Source organism: Uloborus diversus, chromosome 9 (genome assembly GCF_026930045.1).
Source record: "Uloborus diversus isolate 005 chromosome 9, Udiv.v.3.1, whole genome shotgun sequence".
Classification (NCBI taxonomy): domain Eukaryota; kingdom Metazoa; phylum Arthropoda; class Arachnida; order Araneae; family Uloboridae; genus Uloborus; species Uloborus diversus.
This window is the reverse complement of record NC_072739.1, coordinates 87,922,023-87,944,720: the sequence shown is the minus strand read 5'-3', so window position 1 is coordinate 87,944,720 and position 22,698 is coordinate 87,922,023. Positions and strand designations below refer to the sequence as shown.

The 22,698-nt window shown below is 34.4% G+C and overlaps 1 protein-coding gene across 1 annotated transcript in view; it reads right to left on the bottom strand.

Annotated features, from left to right (window-relative positions):
• Positions 1-10,752: 10,752 nt before the first annotated feature.
• LOC129229622 (arrestin homolog) overlaps positions 10,753-22,698 on the bottom strand; it is a 37,335-nt gene continuing 25,389 nt past the window's right edge. Inside the window, exon 10 of the mRNA XM_054863971.1 lies at positions 10,753-10,947. Coding sequence (XP_054719946.1) covers positions 10,881-10,947 — 67 coding nt within the window. The 3' untranslated portion in view covers positions 10,753-10,880. The remainder of the gene's footprint in view (positions 10,948-22,698) is intronic.

Below are 22,698 nucleotides of genomic sequence, written 5' to 3'. Positions count from 1 at the left end.
TTATTTTATATTTTTTGTGTGATAAATCGCACAGGTAGAATGAAGAGGGCACATCTCAAAAATTGCATTTTTTTGGAAAGGCCTTGACATGCCGAACATGTGAAGCTGATCCTTTTTAACCCCGGACACACAAAGGAAAAGGGTTATAAGTTTGACGTGTCTGTGTATCTGTCTGTGGCACTCTAGCGCCTAAATGGATGAACCGATTTTGAGAAAAAATATGTTCGAAAGGAGAGTTGATAGTGTTCTTAGCCAGGTTGTATCTTTGGATGACATTAATTAATGAGGATATTAATTAAAAACCTCTAAAAGGCTTTTTGCCATTTTTGCAGTAAAAGCATAGTTAAAAATTAAAACATTAATACCGAATTAAGAGAATTTTTTTCTGCGTCTGATAGAATGTGTTTGGAACTTCCACGTTTCATAGAATTCAAATTATAACGTTTTTTAAAAGCAGATTTTAATAATGGCTTAGCCTTTACTCACGTGATTGATAACCAAATTCATTGTTGGCTGACAAAAAAATTAAAAGCAATGATTTGAAATTTTTATGTTGCCATATTCTATTTAATAACAAATAAAATACTTGACATTGATTTTTACTTTCTTCTATATCTAATATATAGAAGAAAGTATTGGATTCGTGCAAATTTTCGAATTTCGAATTTTGACGGATTCGAACGTTTTGAGGTGTGCTGAGTCCATTTCGACTATTTTTGGAAAATGTCTGTCTGTCTGTGTGTGTGTGTGTATGTGTGTGTCACGTCTGTGTGTGACCAGTTTTTTGTGGCCGCTCTACAGCAAAAACTACCGCATGAAATCGAACGAAATTTGGTACACATATGTGCCCCTATGTGAACTTGTGCCCATTGGTTTTTGGCGCGAATTCCTCCAAGGGGGGTGGAGCAATGGGACGTTTTTTGAGTTACGCGTGCTTGCTATTCCTCAGGAAGTAACTGGCGGAATCAAACAAAATTTGGTCCATATGTTGCCATTAACAGGAGCAGGTGCTGATTCAATTTTGGTGTCAATAACTCAAAGGGGGGTTGAGCTATAGAACGTTTTTTTGTCGTCAATTGTGACTGCTGTATCTCAAGAAATAATGAACGGAGTGAAAGAAAAATTTATCGACAAGTAGCCCTTAGTGGGTATAAGAGCTGATTTTATTTTGGTGTCAACAGCTAAAAAGGGGGTAGCGCAATCGCCGTTCTTTTTTTCCATTGTGAGTGCCCTATCTCAAGAAGCAATGCTACGTTCTGGTTGAAATTTGGAATATATGTTAATCCATATGTAAACAGGCTTTGGTTCAATTTTGACGCCAATCGCTCCAAGAGGTGTTGATTTTTTTTTTTTTTTTGCGAATAAAAATAGCTTTATTAATGCAACAATAAGAAAGATAAATCGTAATAGATCGTCGTCTGCGTATTTCTCGTGATTTTAATTGTATGGAAATGATCGGAAATATTATCTCAATGATTTAAAATTTTTAACTGTTGCCATCTTATGTTTGTTAACAAATAAAATATTTGTAATTAATTCAAGCAAGGCTTTTAAAATAACTTTCAATTTTCGCTCTTTGCTTTGCTTTTGCAATAATTCAGACATCGGGATGGTCGTCAAGTTTTTGCATGTGTAATTTTGCTTTTGTTGGGAATATTGCTTCCTCGTCAAGCATGGGGAGGGATCAGAAAAAGGAAAAATATAGAAGAAAGTTTCGTGATGGCCACAACATACTAGTTAATAATGTAAGGCTTTTAAAAGGATTTTCAATATTTCCTCTTGATTCTACAGTTACAACTCAGTCGGGGGGGGGGGTTAAAATTTTTAATTTTATCGTTGCTTGTTATTCTAGTGTTAATAGTCGCCGCTAGTGATTGCAATACCGGAATTTGGAGAAATTTTGCAATTTTGTAATAGCGGTACTTGCTGAGGTGAAATACCAGTACTTTTTCGGTATTAACTGAAAATAATAAATATAGTTTTAATTTTAAAATATTTAATTTAACTTATTAAATATCTAATTATATTTTAAATGTAGGTACTTTTCTTTTCCCATGATACAGAACCAAAACCAAACTATTGATGTAAAAATTTGGCTTCAAAAAAACGAAATAGAGTATTATTCAACAAAAGTAGCAGAAAGATTGCAGCATGATATTTTCATTAATAGATGGTGAGATGAATCGCATTTTTGTGAACATGTTTTTCTATTTCCCTGATCACTCACTTTCTCTTTTGTGAAAGTTAATTTCAAGTAATTTTGCATGTACACTTGTTAGGAACAATTTATTCCAACCATCAGTTGCAGTAATACTTTATGATTTCTTTTTTAATTATTTGTCTCTGCTGTTCTAAATTTTGACCAGAAATTTTTCTTGTTAGCATAACGAATAGTAATTTGTTGTCGTTGTCACCAGTATTGGTTTGTTGTCTTGTCTGGCTATTTGGCTTTATACTTGCATGACGATATTTTAAAATTATATAGTGCCTTGAAAATTTGCATAGAAGTTAAGCATAATCAGTTGAAACATGTTTTCAGATATTTACATAATTATAATTTTCGAAAAGAAAACTAACCGAAACTAACAAGATCAAATTTAGTCAAATTTATCGTACATTTCAAACCAGACGGCTAATAATAAAAAGCAAACGCAAATCTCTCCTGCTCAAGATAAAATAATGTTGATATTGGAAAACTATTGTCTCTCAGAAAAAAATTACAGGAAGCTATAAATTAAAGGAAAAAAAAAATACACACAATTAGAGATGAAAACAGTCCGAAAAAAACAGAAAATTTCAGGGAAAAAAACATTTTTTATCCGAAGGAGTTTATTTTTGATTTGGAAAAATTGAATTTTTTCTACTTTCAGGAAGTTTTAACTGAAATTTTCAGCAAAAAGTGATAAAATTACTAGATCTCATATTTAAATTCTGATGCTATTTCCTTCTCCCCCACCCATCCCGTCCTTGTATGTTAAAATACTGTGTAACTTTGATAATGCAAGTTGTATGATAATAAAATATGCATTTTTTGATCAAAAAACATTTAATACTTTTTGCAAAAAAATGAAATGTTTTCCAGAATATACCAACTATGTATTTATTTATTTATTAGAGTGTCCTAAAAAATAAAAGTGTTTTTCCAAGTGGCACACCCTCTTACATTTTTCCTTTTAGATCAAAACAACTATAAAAAAGTTTCATATTATTTAAAAAATGGCCAACTTGCATCTGAAAGTGTAAACCAGGCTGTGTACTAGGCCGAATAAGATTTTTTTTTTTTTTTTTTTTTTTGGAAGTACGAAATTTCATGTTGATAAAAAGCATTGCCTCTATAGCCCCACATGTACCACAAAAATATTTATCCAAATTAAAAAATAGTTGTCCGTCTGGAGGCCTAAAATTTATAATTTTCTTCAAAAAATTGATTTTTTTTTATTTACATTTTAAAAAATTACACATTTAAAAAATAAAATATCAAGTTCAAAAATTATTAGCGAACACATTTAAACATGTTTGCATTTAAATCAGCATTTGCAAATGAATAATTCAAAAATAATATATTTAAAATGAAAAATTGAAATTAAAATTGAAAAGATCCATATTTTGAGTACCATGTGGGAGATTTAAATATCGCAAGAGAGCAAAATTTGCTATTTAACCCTATTATCGACTTTATTGTTTATAAGGTCAGTTGGGGTAAGTGCGGTCTTGGGGCAAGTGCGGCTTAAGTTAATCATCAAACACCGGGAATATCTGCAAGGCTGCTGCCATCTGGGTAGCTTGGTAAACGTTATTACTTTGCACTGTGAGTTAGATCGCGCTACTTGAATGGTAACTCTATTCCCTCCCTCGTTTCCTAACTTTTCTCATTCCCACTACAGTGCCATGTTGTTATGGTTCGAGAAATCATCGTTTCTTCAGTTCTCACTTTTTCATGCTTCCAAAACGTAAGTACAGCTATTTCATGTCTACTTTTCGTATTTTTAAAGCTGATATTCATTATTTTTTACTTTAAAATCAATTAATTTTAGGGTTGCACTTGCCCCAGAAAATTATACGACTGGGAAAGTGCGGCCCAAAAAAAAAGGGGCAAGTGCAGCCTCACATTTTTTGGGGCTGTACTTTCCCATTAATCTGGCAATGTTCTTTTATGACAGATATAATTTGCTTGCAATGATTTAATGAAGCAGTGTAATTCATTTTTAAACCCTGCATCATTGTCTAACTAACAATAAGTGTCACTAGTCTATATTGCTCCAATTTTTTTGATATTTTTAGTAAAAATGGTGCGGAATTACAAAAGAATAACAACAAAAGCTGGCTCATGCCGTCGGGAGGAACTTTCTGCTGCCTTAGAAGCGATACGTTCAGGTACCCTAACCTGTAAAGGTGCGAGCCGGCATTTCAAAATATCGCGGGCAACATTACAGGGTCATCTGAAAGTTCGGCGTGGAGTGAAGTCCAAAACGATGGGCCGGCCACCTGCAATATCTGTTGCAATAGAAGACATGATTGCCGACAATCTGAGGCACTGACGTTAGCGAGATCCAAGACGACGACATTGTATCAATCCTTCCACATCCCTCTTCAGAGAGGAAAGTACTCCCTCGTAGAGGAAATTTGATATTCCAAGTAACATTTTCAGAATAAAATATAAATTAAATTGTTATTTACTATACTAAGTGTACTTATAGAAAAAAAAAAAATATGTTCAAGTTCGCCAAAGACATGTTACCTTTTGTCAGTTGTATAGTTACCTTTTGTATTATTAAGTTAATATTTTATAAGTTCGTTGATATTCAAGTTTTAAAGATTATTCCTTGATATGCAAGTTTTATTTTTGTTTTTTTTAAGCTTATTAGCATAATAAAAGTTATCTTTCATGTTCCTTGTTTAATTTAAAATAAAAACTTCATAATTTTGTTTAATAATCCATTGTTCCTTGAACGTTCTTCATTTTACATTGACAGGTTTCGTTAGGAAAAATGTAATTTCTTCCCAATGAATAGGTGAAAATAAAAATAAAAAAATCGTTTTTAATTAGGAAAAAATATTCTATTGATTGCACTTGCCCCTTATTTTCTCAAACGGTTTAAAAAAAAAATTCAGATATGTGATGCTCTTGCCCCACTTTTATTGAGAAAGTGCGGCCCTAGAGCATAATAGTGTTTTTTTTTTTTTTTTTTTTCATTTTTTTTACCTGCAATGATTTTAACAGGCTCATGTCTTGGGAAACACACTAAAACAGGTAACATACGAAATAAAAATTAAACTAGTATGTTGTGGCCATTACGAAACTTTCTTCTATATATTTTTTTTTTTTTTCTGATCCCTCCCCATGCTTGACGAGGAAGCAATATTCCCAACAAAAACAAAATTACACATGCAAAAACTTGACGACCATCCCAATGTCTGAATTATTGCAAAAGCAAAGCAAAGAGCGAAAATTGAAAGTTATTTTAAAAGCCTTGCTTGAATTAATTACAAATATTTTATTTGTTAACAAACATAAGATGGCAACAGTTAAAAATTTTAAATCATTGAGATAATATTTCCGATGGGGCTGTGGTTGCCTGATCGGTAGGGCATTGGACTCGGGGCCGGAGGGGCTCGGGTTCGATCCCCGCTGGTCGAAGACCCACCGTCGTCATTAAAGGGGACTGGGCGACGTTAAATATGCTCGTGGTCTCAATGTCCTCCAAGTGAAACGATACCTCTGGGGGTGCTAGTACCAGGTAGCTATTAGCTCTTGGACTAGTTCTAAATTCTCATTAACTGTTCGATCCGGTGATGGTGCTGCCATCTATCGGTATATAAAATAATGGAGGCAAGGCACTAGTATGCAGACCTCGACATAAATACAGTTGAAGTCAGTTGTGACTCTTGAATAGAAATAGAATAGAAATATTTCCGATCATTTCCGTACAATTAAAATCACGAGAAATACGCAGACGATAATCTATTACGATTTATCTTTCTTATTGTTGCATTAATAAAGCTATTTTTATTCGCAAAAAAAAAAAAAAAAAAAAAACTTTTAAGTTTATAATTAATTTGAATTCCGAAATTTTGATTCAAATTATGTTTTTCGCAATCACGAGTTGCGACAGGATCCTACTTATTGGTAACTAACTACCCAACTCACTTGTATCTAGAAACGGCTCCTGTCCCTCCTCTTGGGCGGTTACGTGTATACAGCTGTGTATGTGTAGGCTTGTGTGTGTGCGTAGACCTGTGTGTATGTACGTTGGCGTGTGTGTATGTGTGTGAGTGCGTATGCGTATGAGCGTGCATGTGTGTACAACATGGATGCCATCGACTAGGAGCGGCTACCGGGGGAAGTAGTCGCGCCTGCAGGTGACGGTGGGGGTTGAAAAGGGCACGGACACCAAAGACGGTCAAATGAGAACAATAAGCAATCGTGATTGCTCAAAAAAAATCAACACCTCTTGGAGCGATTGGCGTCAAAATTGAACCAAAGCCTGTTTACATATGGATTCACATATATTCCAAATTTCAACCAGAACGTAGCATTACTTCTTGAGATAGGGCACTCACAATGGAAAAAAAGAACGGTCGATTGCGCTACCCCCCTTTTTAGCTGTTGACACCAAAATAAAATCAGCTCTTATACCCACTAAGGGCTACTTGCCGATAAATTTTTCTTTCATTCCGTTCATTATTTCTTGAGATACAGCAGTCACAATTGACGACAAAAAACGTTCTATAGCTCAACCCCCGTTTGAGTTATTGACACCAAAATTGAATCAGCACCTTTTCCTGTTAATGGCAACATATGGACCAAATTTTGTTTGATTCCGCCAGTTACTTCCAGAGGAATAGCAAGCACGCGTAACTCAAAAAACGTCCCATTGCTGAACCCCTTTTGGAGGAATTCGCGCCAAAAACCATTGGGCACAAGTTCACATAGGGGCACATATGTGTACCAAATTTCGTTCGATTTCATGCGGTAGTTTTTGCTGTAGAGCGGCCACAAAAAACTGGTCACACACAGACGTGACATACATACACACAGACAGACATTTTCCAAAAATAGTCGAAATGGACTCAGCACACCTCAAAACGTTCGAATCCTTCGAAAATTTGCACGAATCCAATACTTTCTTCTATATATTAGATATAGAAGAAAGTAAAAATTTGTATCAAGTCTTGTAATGTCTAGGCCTTAATAAAATCGAACTGTACAATTTAAGGGCTGCACTTCCCCCAACTCACCTTATTTTTTATACTGATAACTTCTTAAAATTTACCTCACATTTTTAAGAGGACCATCGATCTTCATTGGGGACTTATAAATTGACTAGGACCAGCCTAGCTGAGCCAAGAGCCTGTTGCTATGGTCATCACATTTGTATTAGTGCTAGTTTTTAAAATTTTTGTTTCCAATTTCTTGGACTGTTGAGCCCTTTAAAAACACGGGCCCTCCAGCAGCACTGTGGGGTACACAGATCCGGGCCTGTGTACCTCTTTCCTGGACATAATTGAATATAATGTACAATTGCATTTGTTTGTACTCAAGTCGAGTAATATGACTCCCTGCTAAATCAGAAAAGCTGTAAATTTCTCTCTCTCTCTACAAATCTGAAACATGCGTTTGAAATAATTAAGGAGCAGCAAAATGCGAACCCCCCCCCCCCCCTCCCAGTTTTTTGACCTAGCAACGGCCCTGCGCATCCCTTCAAATGCTATGGAGCAACCCCCAAGAAGAGTCCGCAGAGTAAGATACAAACCCTGTAGAAAAGCTCCCCTGAAAATTTTAAGTTTTAGTGGCGAAAACTGGATGATTAATAGTTAAGCATTCGTATCAGCTTTCGCATTTTTCTTCCGAAACGGAATTAAGAGGAGGAGGAGAGGGAGAGTGTTTTCAATTGCAATATGGTATAGCTACGTTTTAACAAAAAAAAAAAAAATCATGAAAGAGGTAGATTTGGATGGGAATGAAAAAAGCATTTTACATTAACGATTTTGATTAAACGGATGGATGGAGGTAACTGATTTTAAACAAGAAGTTCCGTCTAGAACTAGACGAGCCTACTTTCCCGTATACCCATACTACTTTCTAGTACCTGATCAATATTCTCAAAAATAGCTAAAATCGCAAATGTTTTCAAACATATATTTTTTAATATTTTAAGCTGATTTCTAGGAATAAAATATTCCTTACTTTTCTTCAAAAAAACGAACAAATAAAATAGCAGCACCTTTTAAACAAAGCAGCTAATACACTTCTTTCCATTAAAAAATTTTTTTAACAGCTTTCAAAACGAAAAAATAATAATAAGTTCATTAAAATAAATACATCATATAAAAAAAAATCGTTTCTTTTTCCCCTGTTGCCGAAAATAATTTTTTTAAACGAATTAATGCACTTACCGAAATAAAAAAAAAAACAATAAAATGTCAACTTAAAGAAATAATTTTCATTGTCAAAAAAAAAAAAAAAAATCGTCTGCGCATATTTTTCGAGTTTATTCACCGAAAACTAAATACCTAAATTAAAACTTTAGCGTGAAAATAAAAACAAATCATATCAACAATAATTATTTCACAGTTAAAACCACAGCAGCGGAGTCGGAGCCGGAGTCAATCTCATTTTGGGATAAAAGAGTCGGAGTCGAATATCCAAGAATCGGAGTCAGTCATTTGTCCTCCGTGTATAAATGTTTGCCAAAGCTACGAAGTCAGAGTCGAAGTCGGGGAGTCGGAGTCCGATTAATTGTCGGGAACAGGAGTCAGAGTCGGTGTCAGGTCCCCCTAAATTCTCGGAGTCGGAGTCGGGAGTAGGTCGTCAAGAGCTATTTCCAACAAAGTTTGTTTGAAGTAAATCCGCCTTCAAGTACGGAATCTACATTGACTTTCAGTTTCCCCGTAGGCGCTAATGTTAAGGGATTTGAACTGTTCAAAATTGAACGGAAAACTGTTCAAATCAAAAAGATATCTTATATACAAGTTTTTTATCAAAAGCTTTTTCCTACAAAGTTTGTTTGAAGCAAATTCGCCTCAAAGTTCGGAATTGCTTTGAATTTCCCCGTAGGCGCTAATGATAAGTTTTTTTGAACTGTTCAAAATTGAACAAAAAATAGTTCAAATCAAAAAGTGAAATATAGGAATGAGGTGTCCTCGCCGAAATCTTTTGAACAAAAAAAAGTTTGTTCGAATCGGACTATTCATTCAAAAGTTATTAGGGGGGGACAGACAGACCGACAGACAGACCGACAGACATTTTCCCCCATCTCAATACCCTACTTTCCAATTTTTAATTTTTCAATATTTATTTAATTATTTTATTTATTTTTGACTTTTTTTTGTTTTTCACGATATATTTAAGATGCATTAAGCCTTCTTTCATGCTTTTTTCTTCTTTTTCTGACTTTTACTGGGAAAGTAGGCTAAAAGGGATGGTACGTAGTTTTATGATGTTAAGTTGTCTTATTCGTTCATCTCGTACGATAAATCTTATGGTACCAGGCGCCGCAATATCCGGTACAAAATTCATTAAAAAAAAAAGACTGAGGCGCTGGCGCACTAAGGCACCGGCGCACCGGGAATTTTCCCGGTATCCCGGCGGTCCAGTACGCAACTGCACATTTGGTTCACACAGTCAGCAGAAACATAGTTCTGTGATTATGCTTGCTTATTTTATGAAGAAGGACAATAAATTCTTCACTAAGGATATTTATTTATTTATTTTATTTATTTATTTATTTTTATTTTTTTGCAAAAAGTATTAAATGTTTTTTCATCAATATGCAAATTATATTATCATACAACAACTTGCATTATCAAAGTTAGACAGTATTTTAACATACAAAGGGGTCGTTGGGGGAGGAAATTGCATCAGAATATAAGTATAAAAAAATTCTAATCACTTTTTGCTGAAAATTTCAATTAAAACTTCCAGTAAAGTTAAAACATTTCAGTTTTTCAATTTTTCCGAAGTGGAAATAAACTTCTTCGAAAAAAAAAACGTTTTTTTTTTCGTTTTTCCCCCGAAAATTTCTGCTTTTTTTCCGACTGTTTTCATCTCTAGTTACGAACCATTTCTAAGCGTCGTATTCCTCGTAAAACAGCTTATTAGACATTTAGTTTCAGACCCACTGATGATTTTTCTAGTTATTCTCAAACTATTTTTTTTTTTTGCAATGTACCAAACAGTACAGTTATCACATCCAGAGACTGCAGTTTCGTTTTTATTTTAGATCTCATCAGTCTGTATTAGTGAGTAACCAGGCTGGAGGCAGAGGTCATCTCATTGAAGCTGAGAATGCCTAAAAACTGGTAGATAAAGTAAATTTATCTCACCAGCAAGCGTTCGCAGCATGGTGCGGTTCAACTCGTGAATTGAAGGCAAAGTTTGGGTTTTTTGCTTTGCCTTCAACTCACGAGTGGAACCGCACCATGCTGCGGACGCTTGCTGGTGAGATAAATTTACTTTATCTACCAGTTTGTAGGTATTCTCAGCTTCAATGAGATGACATCTGCCTCCAACTTCGTTATTATCCAGCAGTTTGTTGACAGAGAGGGACTTTTCATTGACAATGATAGAATGAAGACCACACAAGCCAACTCCCCCCCCCCCCCACCCCTTCCTCCTCCAGACTTAGACCTCTCAATGGTCTAAGCCTCCAGATAGATATCAGAATTTTCTATTATTTACCTTTTTTTTCATTCAAAAAAGAAAACCTCTCATAGCATGTAAAGCAATATTTCTCGGGGAGGGGGGATGACATTAAAATGATAGTTCTTTGTAGTTCATTGTTTTTATTTAGAGTGTTCAAATACAATAGCTCTTTGATCTTGGTGCCTGAAGATACTAAACTAAATCATATTACACAGCTTTTAAAAGAGTATTCTCATCAGGCATCCTTCTTGTTTAATGGTTTAGTGCACTCCAAGTCAACTTCTTTATTTCCTGGCAACAACCTGGAAAGAAAGTACAATTTAAAAATTTTTAAAACCATATTTTCTTTTCCTTTCGAAGAACTTGCGGCTTCCATCTGGTAACAATTTACTCTTTCAGAATTAATTATTTTTATGCTTCCCGTATTATTACTGGCTTAAGAAACAACTTCCCGATCGATATTATATAGTTCGAGGCGCTTTTAAGTACATGAAGAGATATTTATCTGGTCAAATATTATCTCATCAAAAATAACCCGGTTATAAAAATTTCCCTTCCAAGAAAACCTTTATCTTCCTCACAAAAAATAAAGTCTTCATCCTAAACCCAAAAACCCTCAGCCTTGAAAAGTTATAACATCTAGTTTTCCCGCCAAGTATCTGACAAACTACCATCCTCCGTATGTTTTGCTCTTTCATCACAACTACTTTCGTTAGAACCTGCTCCCACCTCCAACTCCTCACCAGTGAGGATAGACCCTTTAAATTGTTTTCAGTGTTGTTTGGTGGGAAGTTTTTTGCTCACCAAGCAACTACCTCACTTTACAAAGCTTCCCGCCAAGCATCTAGTGGGGCCATGATCTGTTTTAGTTTTGATTGAATTTCATTTCATGAGACAACTGTTAGATCTGTTCTAGAGCTTTGCAATTGCAGTCAGAGATTAACAAACCCTATGAGCTGAGAGTAAGTACATAAGAATTTAGGGGAACTTAGTGATTTTCAAATTTTAATTACTCCGACCCATGATGTCCCTGGGGGTTGAAGTTTTGTATATGTACTCAATTGCCCTCGAAGAATCTTTATACAAAAAAACATTTCCACAGCTCCCCGGGGGGCTGCTACAGACCTCCGGGAAGGTATGATTTGGGGGTGGGTAAAAACGAGTGGAGAGGGGTCAAAAGGCACATCAGTAGGGCACAAGGAATGAGTGTGCAAAATTTCAGCTCGATCCCTCTATTTATTCATCTCGGCTGTAGCCCTGTCAAAGAAAGCGAAAAAACGTTTTTGAACAGCGATTTTCTAACTTAAATCTCCGGATGGTCCTGGGGATTGTGTTTTGGTTTACGTCGTCAGGGGCCACAAGAGATTGAGTATACAAAAAGTCAACTTCGGGGGCTTCATGGAACTGAGATACTGAGGGGTGAAAAGCTCAGAAAACCCCACCTTGTTCTGTTGTGTAAACTGTTCTTAGTGGCGTTTATTTTCTTTCGTCTTTCTTGGCGGTGGATTTGCTTTTGTTGGCTGCTGACGTTTGGTTTCCTTGGTTGTAGGTATTTGGTTTTCTTGGCGACCATGACATCATACAGATTAGTTTTGGTAATTAGAATGGTACTGCGGAGTTCATTCAAAAATGGCAAAATAATCAAAGGTTAAATAAAATATCAAAAAAAGGTTTTATTCTTAAGTTTATTTCCAAAAGACTAAAAAGTTCAAACTAAGTTCAGACTAAAAAATATGAAATAAAACAAGTAGATATGATTTCTTGATTACAATACTTAAAAATTGAAGTTAATCTTAATGCATTCGAACTCGCCTATGACAAGCTCTTATTTAACGAGAACCCGAATTTAGCGAAGAAATCATAAAAATTTGGTTGATACAATGTTAAGTCTACGGGAGCGTAACTCACATTTAACGAACAAACCCCGCTTAGAGCGAGCAATATTTTTGTGATTCATAAAATTTTTGTTGCCCTCTACCTCAGCTTTTCCTTTTTAGCCTACTTTCCCAGTAAAAGTCAGAAAAAGAAGAAAAAAGCATGAAAGAAGGCTTAATGCATCTTAAAAATATCGTGAAAAACAAAAAAAAAGTCAAAAATAAATAAAATAATTAAATGAATATTGAAAAATTAAAAATTGGAAAGTAGGGTATTGAGATGGGGAAAAATGTCTGTCGGTCTGTCTGTCTGTCTGTCTGTCGGTCTGTCTGTCTGTCGGTCTGTCTGTCGGTCTGTCTGTCTGTCCCCCCTAATAACTTTTGAATGAATAGTCCGATTCGAACAAACTTTTTTTTGTTCGAAAGATCTCGGCGAGGACACCTCATTCCCATATTTCACTTTTTGATTTGAACTATTTTTTGTTCAATTTTGAACAGTTCAAAAAAACTTAACATTAGCGCCTACGGGGAAATTCAAAGCAATTCCGAACTGTGAGGCGAATTTGCTTCAAACAAACTTTGTAGGAAAAAGCTTTTGATAAAAAACTTGTATATAAGATATCTTTTTGATTTGAACAATTTTCCGTTCAATTTTGAACAGTTCAAATCCCTTAACATTAGCGCCTACGGGGAAACTGAAAGTCAATGTAGATTCCGTACTTGAAGGCGGATTTACTTCAAACAAACTTTGTTGGAAATAGCTCTTGACGACCAACTCCCGACTCCGACTCCGAGAATTTAGGGGGACCTGACACTGACTCTGACTCCTGTTCCCGACAGTTAATCGGACTCCGACTCCCCGACTTCGACTCTGACTTCGTAGCTTTGGCAAACATTTATACACGGAGGACAAATGACTGACTCCGATTCTTGGATATTTGACTCCGACTCTTTTATCCCAAAATGAGATTGACTCCGACTCCGACTCCGCTGCTGTGGTTTTAACTGTGAAATAATTATTTTTGATATGATTTGTTTTTATTTTCACGCTAAAGTTTTAATTTAGGTATTTAGTTTTCGGTGAATAAACTCGTAAAATATGCGCAGACGATTTTTTTTTTTTTTTTGACAATGAAAATTATTTCTTTAAGTTGACATTTTATTGTTTTTTTTTATTTTGGTAAGTGCATTAATTCGTTTAAAAAATTATTTTCGGCAACAGGGGAAAAAGAAGCGATTTTTTTTTAAATTATGTATTTATTTTAATGAACTTATTATTATTTTTTCGTTTTGAAAGCTGTTAAAAAATTTTTTTTAATGGAAAGAAGTGTATTAGCTGCTTTGTTTAAAAGGTGCTGCTATTTTATTTGTTCGTTTTTTTGAAGAAAAGTAAGGAATATTTTATTCCTAGAAATCAGCTTAAAATATTAAAAAATATATGTTTGAAAAAATTTGCGATTTTAGCTCTTTTTGAGAATATTGATCAGGTACTAGAAAGTAGTATGGGTATACGGGAAAGTAGGCTCGTCTAGTTCTAGACGGAACTTCTTGTTTAGAAAATTTCTTTCAACATTCTGAAGTCAACCGGAAGTAAATTTTGAATCATAAATCGTGAGAACAAGTGAAGCCGGTCTTCTTGTTTTAATTTGTAGTAGTAGATAAGTATTTGAAATTTACATAATTGTTCACCCCTGTGCTATTGCATCTAAAGCATGCTTCCGAGGGCATTGATGTTCCAAATTCAAGCAAATGCTGAACAAAATAACGAAAGCTGCAACTAAAGGGTGTTCTTTTTTTAGAGGTATAGAACTTTAAGTCGGGAACACTGTTTGATCTGTGGGCCATTTTGATGGTTGTCACTTATTCTGTGTTTAGTTTGGTTTGCCATTTCATCATGAATAGATAACAGGACGGTGCAACACACCACATAGCGCGTGTCACAATTGATTTATTGAAAGAAACTTTCAGTGAATGAATAATTGCGCTTAATGGACCCGTGAATTGACCTGCGAGAACATGCGATTTAACTACGCTGGACTATTTTTTTGTGGGGCTGTGTGAAGTCTCAGGTCTACACCGATAAACCACAGACGATTGACGTCATGGACAAGAACATTCGCCACATATCACTCACATACGGCCCCCATTGCTGCAAAAAGTGATAGAAAATTGGACTTTCCGATTAGACGTTCTCCAAGCCAGCCGAAGTGACCCTATACCAGAAATCACATTTATATAAAAATGACAAAGAATCATCTTTCGAATAAAGCCAAATTCATGGCGATTTATATCATTTAATGGTGTTTTACTTGAACCTAAAGTTCTATACCTCTAAAAAAAACACCCTTTAGAAGTGTGAAGAATTCAAAGCTCGACAAGTCTCAACTCACTCAATGGCTTATGACCTGCAGACATATTTCAAACTGATTTCGAAGACAAGGTGCAAATGACCATCTTTTTCGGGTCATAAGTATTTCTCGAGAATAAAAGCACACAAGAAAGAGACAATAAGACAGTTCAAAGCAAATTAGCCAAATTCTTTGGTACTGTAAAGAGAAAAAAAAGTAATTGATTTTAGTAAGTGAGTTATGAGTTTAGTTTATAAGGGAGTGAATTTTCGTGATTCTTCATACGAACTCGTTTTTTACGAGCACTCGGTTACAAAGAGCAAATATCACCGTCCCTTTGCACTCGCTATTAGCAAGTTCGACTGGATCTACATATTTAGGTTAATTCTGAAGCAACCAATAAAATTAAGAGAAGAAGAAATATAGGTATAGTACAAGGTGACAAGAAATAACTTGGACACACATGATCAGTGGCGCACACAGGAATTTTGCAAGGGGAGGGTCAAACATATTGAATTGATTTTATCGATTCCCGAGAACGAAAAACAGTAAAAAAAAAAAAAAAAAAAGAACTATTGAATAAATAATTAGCAATATTTAATTAAATATACTTAAATAAGTAACCTGTAAGCAAAGGAATTCACTCTTTTTTTTTTCTCACACTTAAAAAATGGATTCAAGTTCATAGAATCTCATTTTAATCTGTAATTACAAAACTAAAAACATGCATGCAGTGCATGCATTTTTAATCACCATTCTGCTTTTTATAGACAATTCGTTATAAGAAAAATATACAATATTTTTAAAAATCTTTTAACATGAGGATTTTTTTTTTCGCTTATTAGAACTGAAATTATTGTTATCTTTGAAATTATTCTAAGTACGTACAAAATACATAAAATCATAATCAATCGGGAAAAAAAAGCAAGACCTATAAGAGGGCTCGGGACCCCTGGACCCCTCCCTGCACATGATACATTATAATTTTAATGTTAATGAAAATATTACGACTAATTTCAAAACAAATATGAATACATTATTTCGTCTAATGTATTTACAAATTTTCAAAGTGGCTACCTTTAGCCTTAACACAGAGCTGTAAACGTGTCACAAAATTTTCGACTATGGGCCATAACTCACTTGCTGATATTTTATCCCATTCCTTGGATAAGGATTTCTTCAGGTATTCCAAAGTTTTTTGAGGTTTAGCTCACTCCCATGTCTCCAAGACCTTTTTATATTTTCAAACGGCATCAACAACCCCAATTTGTAATGGTTAGGGGACGTAGGATATGTGCTAGTGGGAAAACACTACTTGTTTTTGTTGATTAAGTGAAAAAGATCAACCAAGAAACATGTCGCAAGCTAGTTTTGGAAGTTGTTGTCTTACTTTGGTCGTAAAAGTTCTCTGAAAACAAAAGATGGACCCTCCAACCCAACAGTAATCCGCACCTGGCCACAGAGCTAAAGGCACTCAAAATTAGTGCAAAACACATTTTCTGAACTTCATTGGAGCTCAAGAATGGCCGCTGTAGCACCCAGATTTCAACCCAATGGATTATTATGTTTGGTCCATCGTGGAGACAAGAATGTGGCTAAACCTCATAAAACTTTGGCAGCCCTAAAGAAATCCTTATGCAAGGAACGGGATAAAATATCAGAAGTGAGTTGCGATCAACTGCTGAAAACTTTGTGACACGTTTAAAGCTCCGTATGAAAACCAAAGGTGGTCACTTTGAAAATTTGTAAATATATTAGACGAAATAATGAATTTGGTGCAATATTTTCATTATAATGGGATTTTTTCCTTCAGTCAAAAGTAGTACTTTTAGTCACTGATATTGATAGAATAAGCAAAAAAACAAATAACATGGACCCAAAAAATACTTTAATTTTCCCAACAGTTATTTTTTAATTAATTTTTCAAAATGTCCGATTTTTCAAACAAGGCGTGGTCTTGATGACGTCACAAATGATGCTCTTTGGCGCATCTTTCTACCACGTTTCCACGTTGTGATAATCAAGAGGCGAATTAAAACTGCGCTTTACGCTTGCTATCAACCATATCGTTGCCAATACACGTGAGTAAAGATTCGAATAAAATATTTTGCTCTGTGAATGGCATTTCATCATTTGTGATGTCATCGGTGGAAGCATAAACAATGAAAGCACACCGATTTAAGTAATTTTTTAAAAATATTAAACTTAAACAAATTATTCAAAAATGGTCAGATCCTATGTTCTTAAGCATGCTCTTTCAGAAAAAAATACTTTTAAAATTTTGGAAATGACCCCATTAAAATTATAATGTATCATGTGTGTCCAAGTTATATCTTGACAACCTGTAAAAACTTTTCGTACAAAGCTGTATACTGACGTGGGCAGGTAAATGGCAGTAGCTGCAAATGTTTGCATTTTTGTCATCTATTGCACGTTCGCTTTATTGTACAAGCTTATTTGGTTTCTGCTGCGAACAAAAAAATGTCGATATTCAGCATTTCTCTTTTGTTAATATTGAATCCAAAACGTGTTTCTTCAAATGTCTCGAAAACTCATTTCGGTAGACATAGCCTTTTACCTGCCCATAGCAGTATACTTCTTATTTCTTCTCTGAAATTTTTAGTTCACATTTTATTGGTTGCTTCAGAACTGGTTCCCAACATGGGGGCAAGGGCGATCGCCCCTTAAAGCCGATTTGTGTCCTCAAGACGGCAATAAACTTGTGAGGGCAATAGGCGGGGATGAATATTGAAATACAACAATAATAAATACCCAGCAAACATCAAAATTGCAAACGTATGCGGAATCGATTGTTAAAAGAGTTGGGACAGGGAATCTCAAGTCAAAAAACAAATTAAAGTTCAGGGGCTTCTTCCTCACATCTCTGTGGAACCTTAAGGAGTTATTTTATAGTAGGGAAGTTTTCGATTTTTCAATTTTATTTTTATATGATAGAGTAACATGTATGAACATCATAGGTGAAAAAATTTTTGCGATACGATAAGTAGTTTTTTTTAAATTAATTTTTAAAGTTCAAGCGCTTGTGACGTCAAATGGCATAGGAAGTGACGTCATGCGCTCTTCCGATAGGGGAGAAGCCGAAAGTCACGCATTCGACTTCGAAGACGAAATGTGAAAGGCTTATCTCCTCGCATTTAACTCCTCGCGTTTCTGGAACATTAAACCTCTCTTCCTCTCGGAAATATTCGAATATCATCATTGATGTTACATGAGGAAGATTATTTAGACTGTGTTTAACGAATCCGGTCTCCACAGTGTGTTCAAAAGGATTATTGAATTTCTAACGAATAAAAATATCATCGCGCTCAAAATGTCTCTAGCGAAAACAAGGGATCTTCGGCAGAAGGCTGCCCATTCGCGCCCTGTGACGTAGGCTCGTGACGTTTCAGAAGAGCGCACTTTTGCGCGTGGATTTTTAAAAATTCATTAAAAATCAACCACGGTGTTTTAAAATTCGGCGATGGTGAATTTTTTAGTTTTGAGGGTCAATTAACAATATCCAATAGATAAAATATGAACATTTAATAGGTTACAACTTCCCTATTCATCGAAAAGTTTACGAATTTTCTTCTCTTTCCTTTTTTTCCCTTTAATTTTAAGTGTCGACCTTTTTAATTTCACCAGATTCCAATTTGAAAAAGACAGTTTCTCAATATATGTATTTCTGTTTTTGAAAAGTACGTTAATGCTTTTGGTTAAGTATTTCCCTTCAAATACCTATCCGTTCGTTTTGGAAAGAAAAAACACTTTAAAAAGGTCATTTAACTTTTTTTTTTAAGTTTAAGAGCCAACTGGATAAAACTACTTGAAGAAATATTACTTCAAATTAAAACTAGGTATTTATATTTTCAATAATGTTATCTTACGCCGATTTTTTTTTTTTTCAAGGAAGAAGGAGGAGAGGGGTGTGGCGTTAGACGCCAGTTAACTTCTAAAGGGAGAAGATGGGCGCAAAAAGGTTGGAAACCACTGCATTAGAATTTCGCAAAATATTCGGATATAAATTATTAACTGCAATTTTTGAGTGTTGTAATCAAGAAATCATATACTTATTTTAGTTAATACTTTTTAGCGCGAACCAAACTTACGGAAATAGTCTTGAAAAAAAAAAAAAAAAAAAAAAAAAAAAACCCGCACACACACATTTTTTTTTAAGTTTTATTTTAAAATTTTTGTTTTAAAATGTATTTAAGGTGAAACGTTTGAAATTTAAAACATATTTATTTATTGCGTATCCTTACTTAGAAAACAAAAAACTGTAATGACATTCGTTTTAATGTAAACACATAAAGAGAGAATAGCTTACATTTATCATAATCTGCTCTAAATATTTCAAGCTTGTATGCTAGAATTTAAAAGCAATTATGAACAAATGTAGTGGAAAATAAAACCCTTTAAAAACGCTTTTTAACTAATGACTTGCCTTGAATCAAAGAAAACTTGAAATCCTCCATTTTTCGCAAAATAAAGTGCTCAAAATTTGCTTGCCTTGCAATTAATTTGCTGAATTTATTAACAAAACTTTAACTTTATAACTATCTATCAATTTTCATTGTTATTAGCAACAATTTAAAAGTGAAAGTATTTTAAGTTTATGATTTCTATTACTTTTCATTCTTTCTGGCAACCGGAAGTAAAACGTAGGCATTATGACAGATGGTGACCGTATTGGATATGATACTCACCTTTACCATATTATATACTTTTGTATAATATCCATTGCGGCTATGGACAGATAAAGTTTAAGTGCGTTTAACAACCGGAAGTAAAACGTAGGTATTATGACAGATGGTGGGCGTACTGGATATGGTATGCTCCTTTTCCATATATGTTTTTGCATAATATCCGTTGCGGCCATGGACAGATTAAGTTAAGTGCGTTTAACAACCGGAAGTAAAACGCAGGCATTATGACGGAGAAAGTAAACTGAAAAATAGTCTTTAATAATAATAAAGTGATTTAAATATCTCTTTCCCTTTCATTTTTAAAATTCGTGTGTGAGAGAGAATTTTTATCGCAATCACTAAATTTTGCTTTCATAATGCAAAAAAAATAAGCCCACGAGTAGGATAGTGTGGCTGTTTTCCCTGCTACGACACAGCACTGTCAGTGAAACTAGTTTCACAGAGATTAAACTTTTTTTTTTTTTTTTTGAAGAAAGCACACTCAAGAAGCTTGGTGTCGCCAAGTTTGTGGATTGGCGAATTTCACAACAAATTCTTAATAGTTCTAGATAAAAAGAATCTAGAATTTTCCAAATAGGCAGTTTTCACCAAGCTTTTCGGGCTGGACTTCGATAAATATAAGAGATAAATAAATTGCGTTTGTGTGAAGTGCAGTTTTGTATATTTTTGAATTGGGGTTACAATTATCCCTGAAGAATGATTCAGAACAGCGGTTTTCAACCTGGGGAAGGCACCTCCTAGGGGGGGGGAGCGTAGAAGAATTTCGGGGAGGCGTGAGTGTTTTAAAAAAATACAATGAAAAGAGGAAATTAAATACAATTTGCTCAAAACTCGTGATAATTAATTATTAATATTCCAAATTAAGCAATGTAAAGGAATATATAACTTATACATTTAAAATACAAAATATTAAAGCATCAATAAAAATTAAATTCTAACAATTTCGTGACATCGTCCAAATTTCCTCCGTAATAAAACAAACATTGAAAGTAATTTCTTTAACAATAATTACTGCGAAGTCATTAGAGAAGTTTAAAAAAAATTCAGCGTTGATAACATGCTCATACACATACAAAAAGAGAAAAAGAAGTATAACGTGTGTAATAAATGATTGTACTACAGCGGTTACCAACCGGTGGTTCGCGAACCCCTGGGGGTTGTGAGAGGTTTTCAGGGGGTTCGCGAGAAATATATTGTAATGGCGGAGTTTTAACATGCCTGATTCTGCTGAAGCTCATCTTCAAGCGGTTTCAAGCAAATATAGACGCCTGTATTATTTTTCAATCTGCGCATTTTACTCCGCTCTTTTAGCATAATTACAAGAAAAGTCTTCAGCAATCAAGCGATCAGTGAAAGCAGTATATCTTTATCAAACAACTAGGCTCGTAGTCCTTTTCAAGAAGGTTTAAACCTAGAGATCTTTCTCATTTTACTGAAGGAAAAAAGTTAATCTAGTTAATCTGAGGCAGTTCCCTGAGTGATAATTTAAAGATCGTTCTTTAATTGACTTCTGATTTAGTGATTGAGATAAATGTATACCATTGATTCCGAAAATTTTCAATCAAACTTTTTGAGCTTCTTTGTTCCACAAATATCCCATTTTCGAAATGTTTTTAAAGTTGATTGAAGCTCAACACAGAATAATCATTGTGTCTATTTTTTGCTGAATTTGTTTTGCATTCACTTTTTAGCGATCATTTTAGTTCTTACCAATATTTGCAATTCTGCAGTGCCGGCAAAAAAAAAAAAAAAAAAAACCTTTACATTTGGTTGGCAATGAAAAACTTTACATGCAAACTTCTTATCATAATTTTATTGGCATACTCTCTAGTGATTTGGCCGAATACCGAACTTTCGGCCTAGATTGTACCGGAATATTCATTATTCGGCCAAATCACTAGGGAGCATGTAATAAAATCATGACAAGGAAGTTTGCATGTAAAGTTTTTAATTGGCAACCAATTATTCAGTTTTTTTTTTTTTTTTTTTTTTTTTTTGCCGGCACTGTATATTTTGCAATTATGTTTTCGTTCTTGCTATAAATTATGGAGCAGTATCAAATTAAAAAAAAAAATCTCCCAAATTTTACTGTCTTGTGTGTGTGTGCATGCGCGCTCTTTTTTTTCTTTTTGCTACTTATTACCTAGTACCCAAGGAGTTCACCAACTTCTTTCGGAGTTTGGAAGGGGTTTGCAAGGGGGGAAAGGTTGGGAATCGCTGTTCTAGTACCTTACTTCCAACGGAATTACATGGAAGAATTGTGCAAAGTAAAATTACAATTCAAACTTTATTCAATATAATAAATATTTATAGCGACTTGAAATGCATAATAAGTACCTACACACGAGTAATTTGAGCAAAATTACAGATTTTTATATCAGCAACTTACTGAGAGAGAGCGGGGAGGCAGTTATATGGATTCAAATGTTATATATCTTAAAAGGAAAACTGGTGAAAAAAACGCATGTTTATCTTTGGGGGAAACTTTAGAAACACTCAATATTCTTTTTATAACAAACATTGCGCAGGAAAAAAGGATTGTTAACTTTTTTTGAAATATAAATCTATTTCTATTGACATAGTAGAAAATTCTTTCCGTTGTGATGATCTATCAATAAATAATTAATAATAAAACTTTAATCTGTATTGTAAACATATTCACATTTCTTAAGGATATTTTTAGTTCAAATATAAAACATCGATATCGAAAACAAAATCGAACGAAAAACGTCAATGTTAGAAAAAAAAAGAAAAAGCACGCTCGAACATCGATGGCAAAAACCATCGATGTCTTAACAAAAATATTGAAGTTTCCAAAATATCGATGTCGTACCCTAATGTGCACTGAATATCGCTAATGTTCCGAGTTTTAAACTTTTATCTGGGTAATCAGTACAAATTACGCTGCAAATTTGTGTGATTTGACCTTGAAATATTTCCCTTTTCTTTTATTTTCATTAGTGTTGATTCAATAAAAATATTTTTTCAAAGATTGAAAAATACATTTTGACCGTGTTCTTAATCAATCTTTAGATCCACATAGAATAAACTCCCGATTATCGGCGGTTCGGATTATCCGCGCGGGTCTTTTCATTTTTTTTTAAACTGTCAGTAAATGTTTGTTA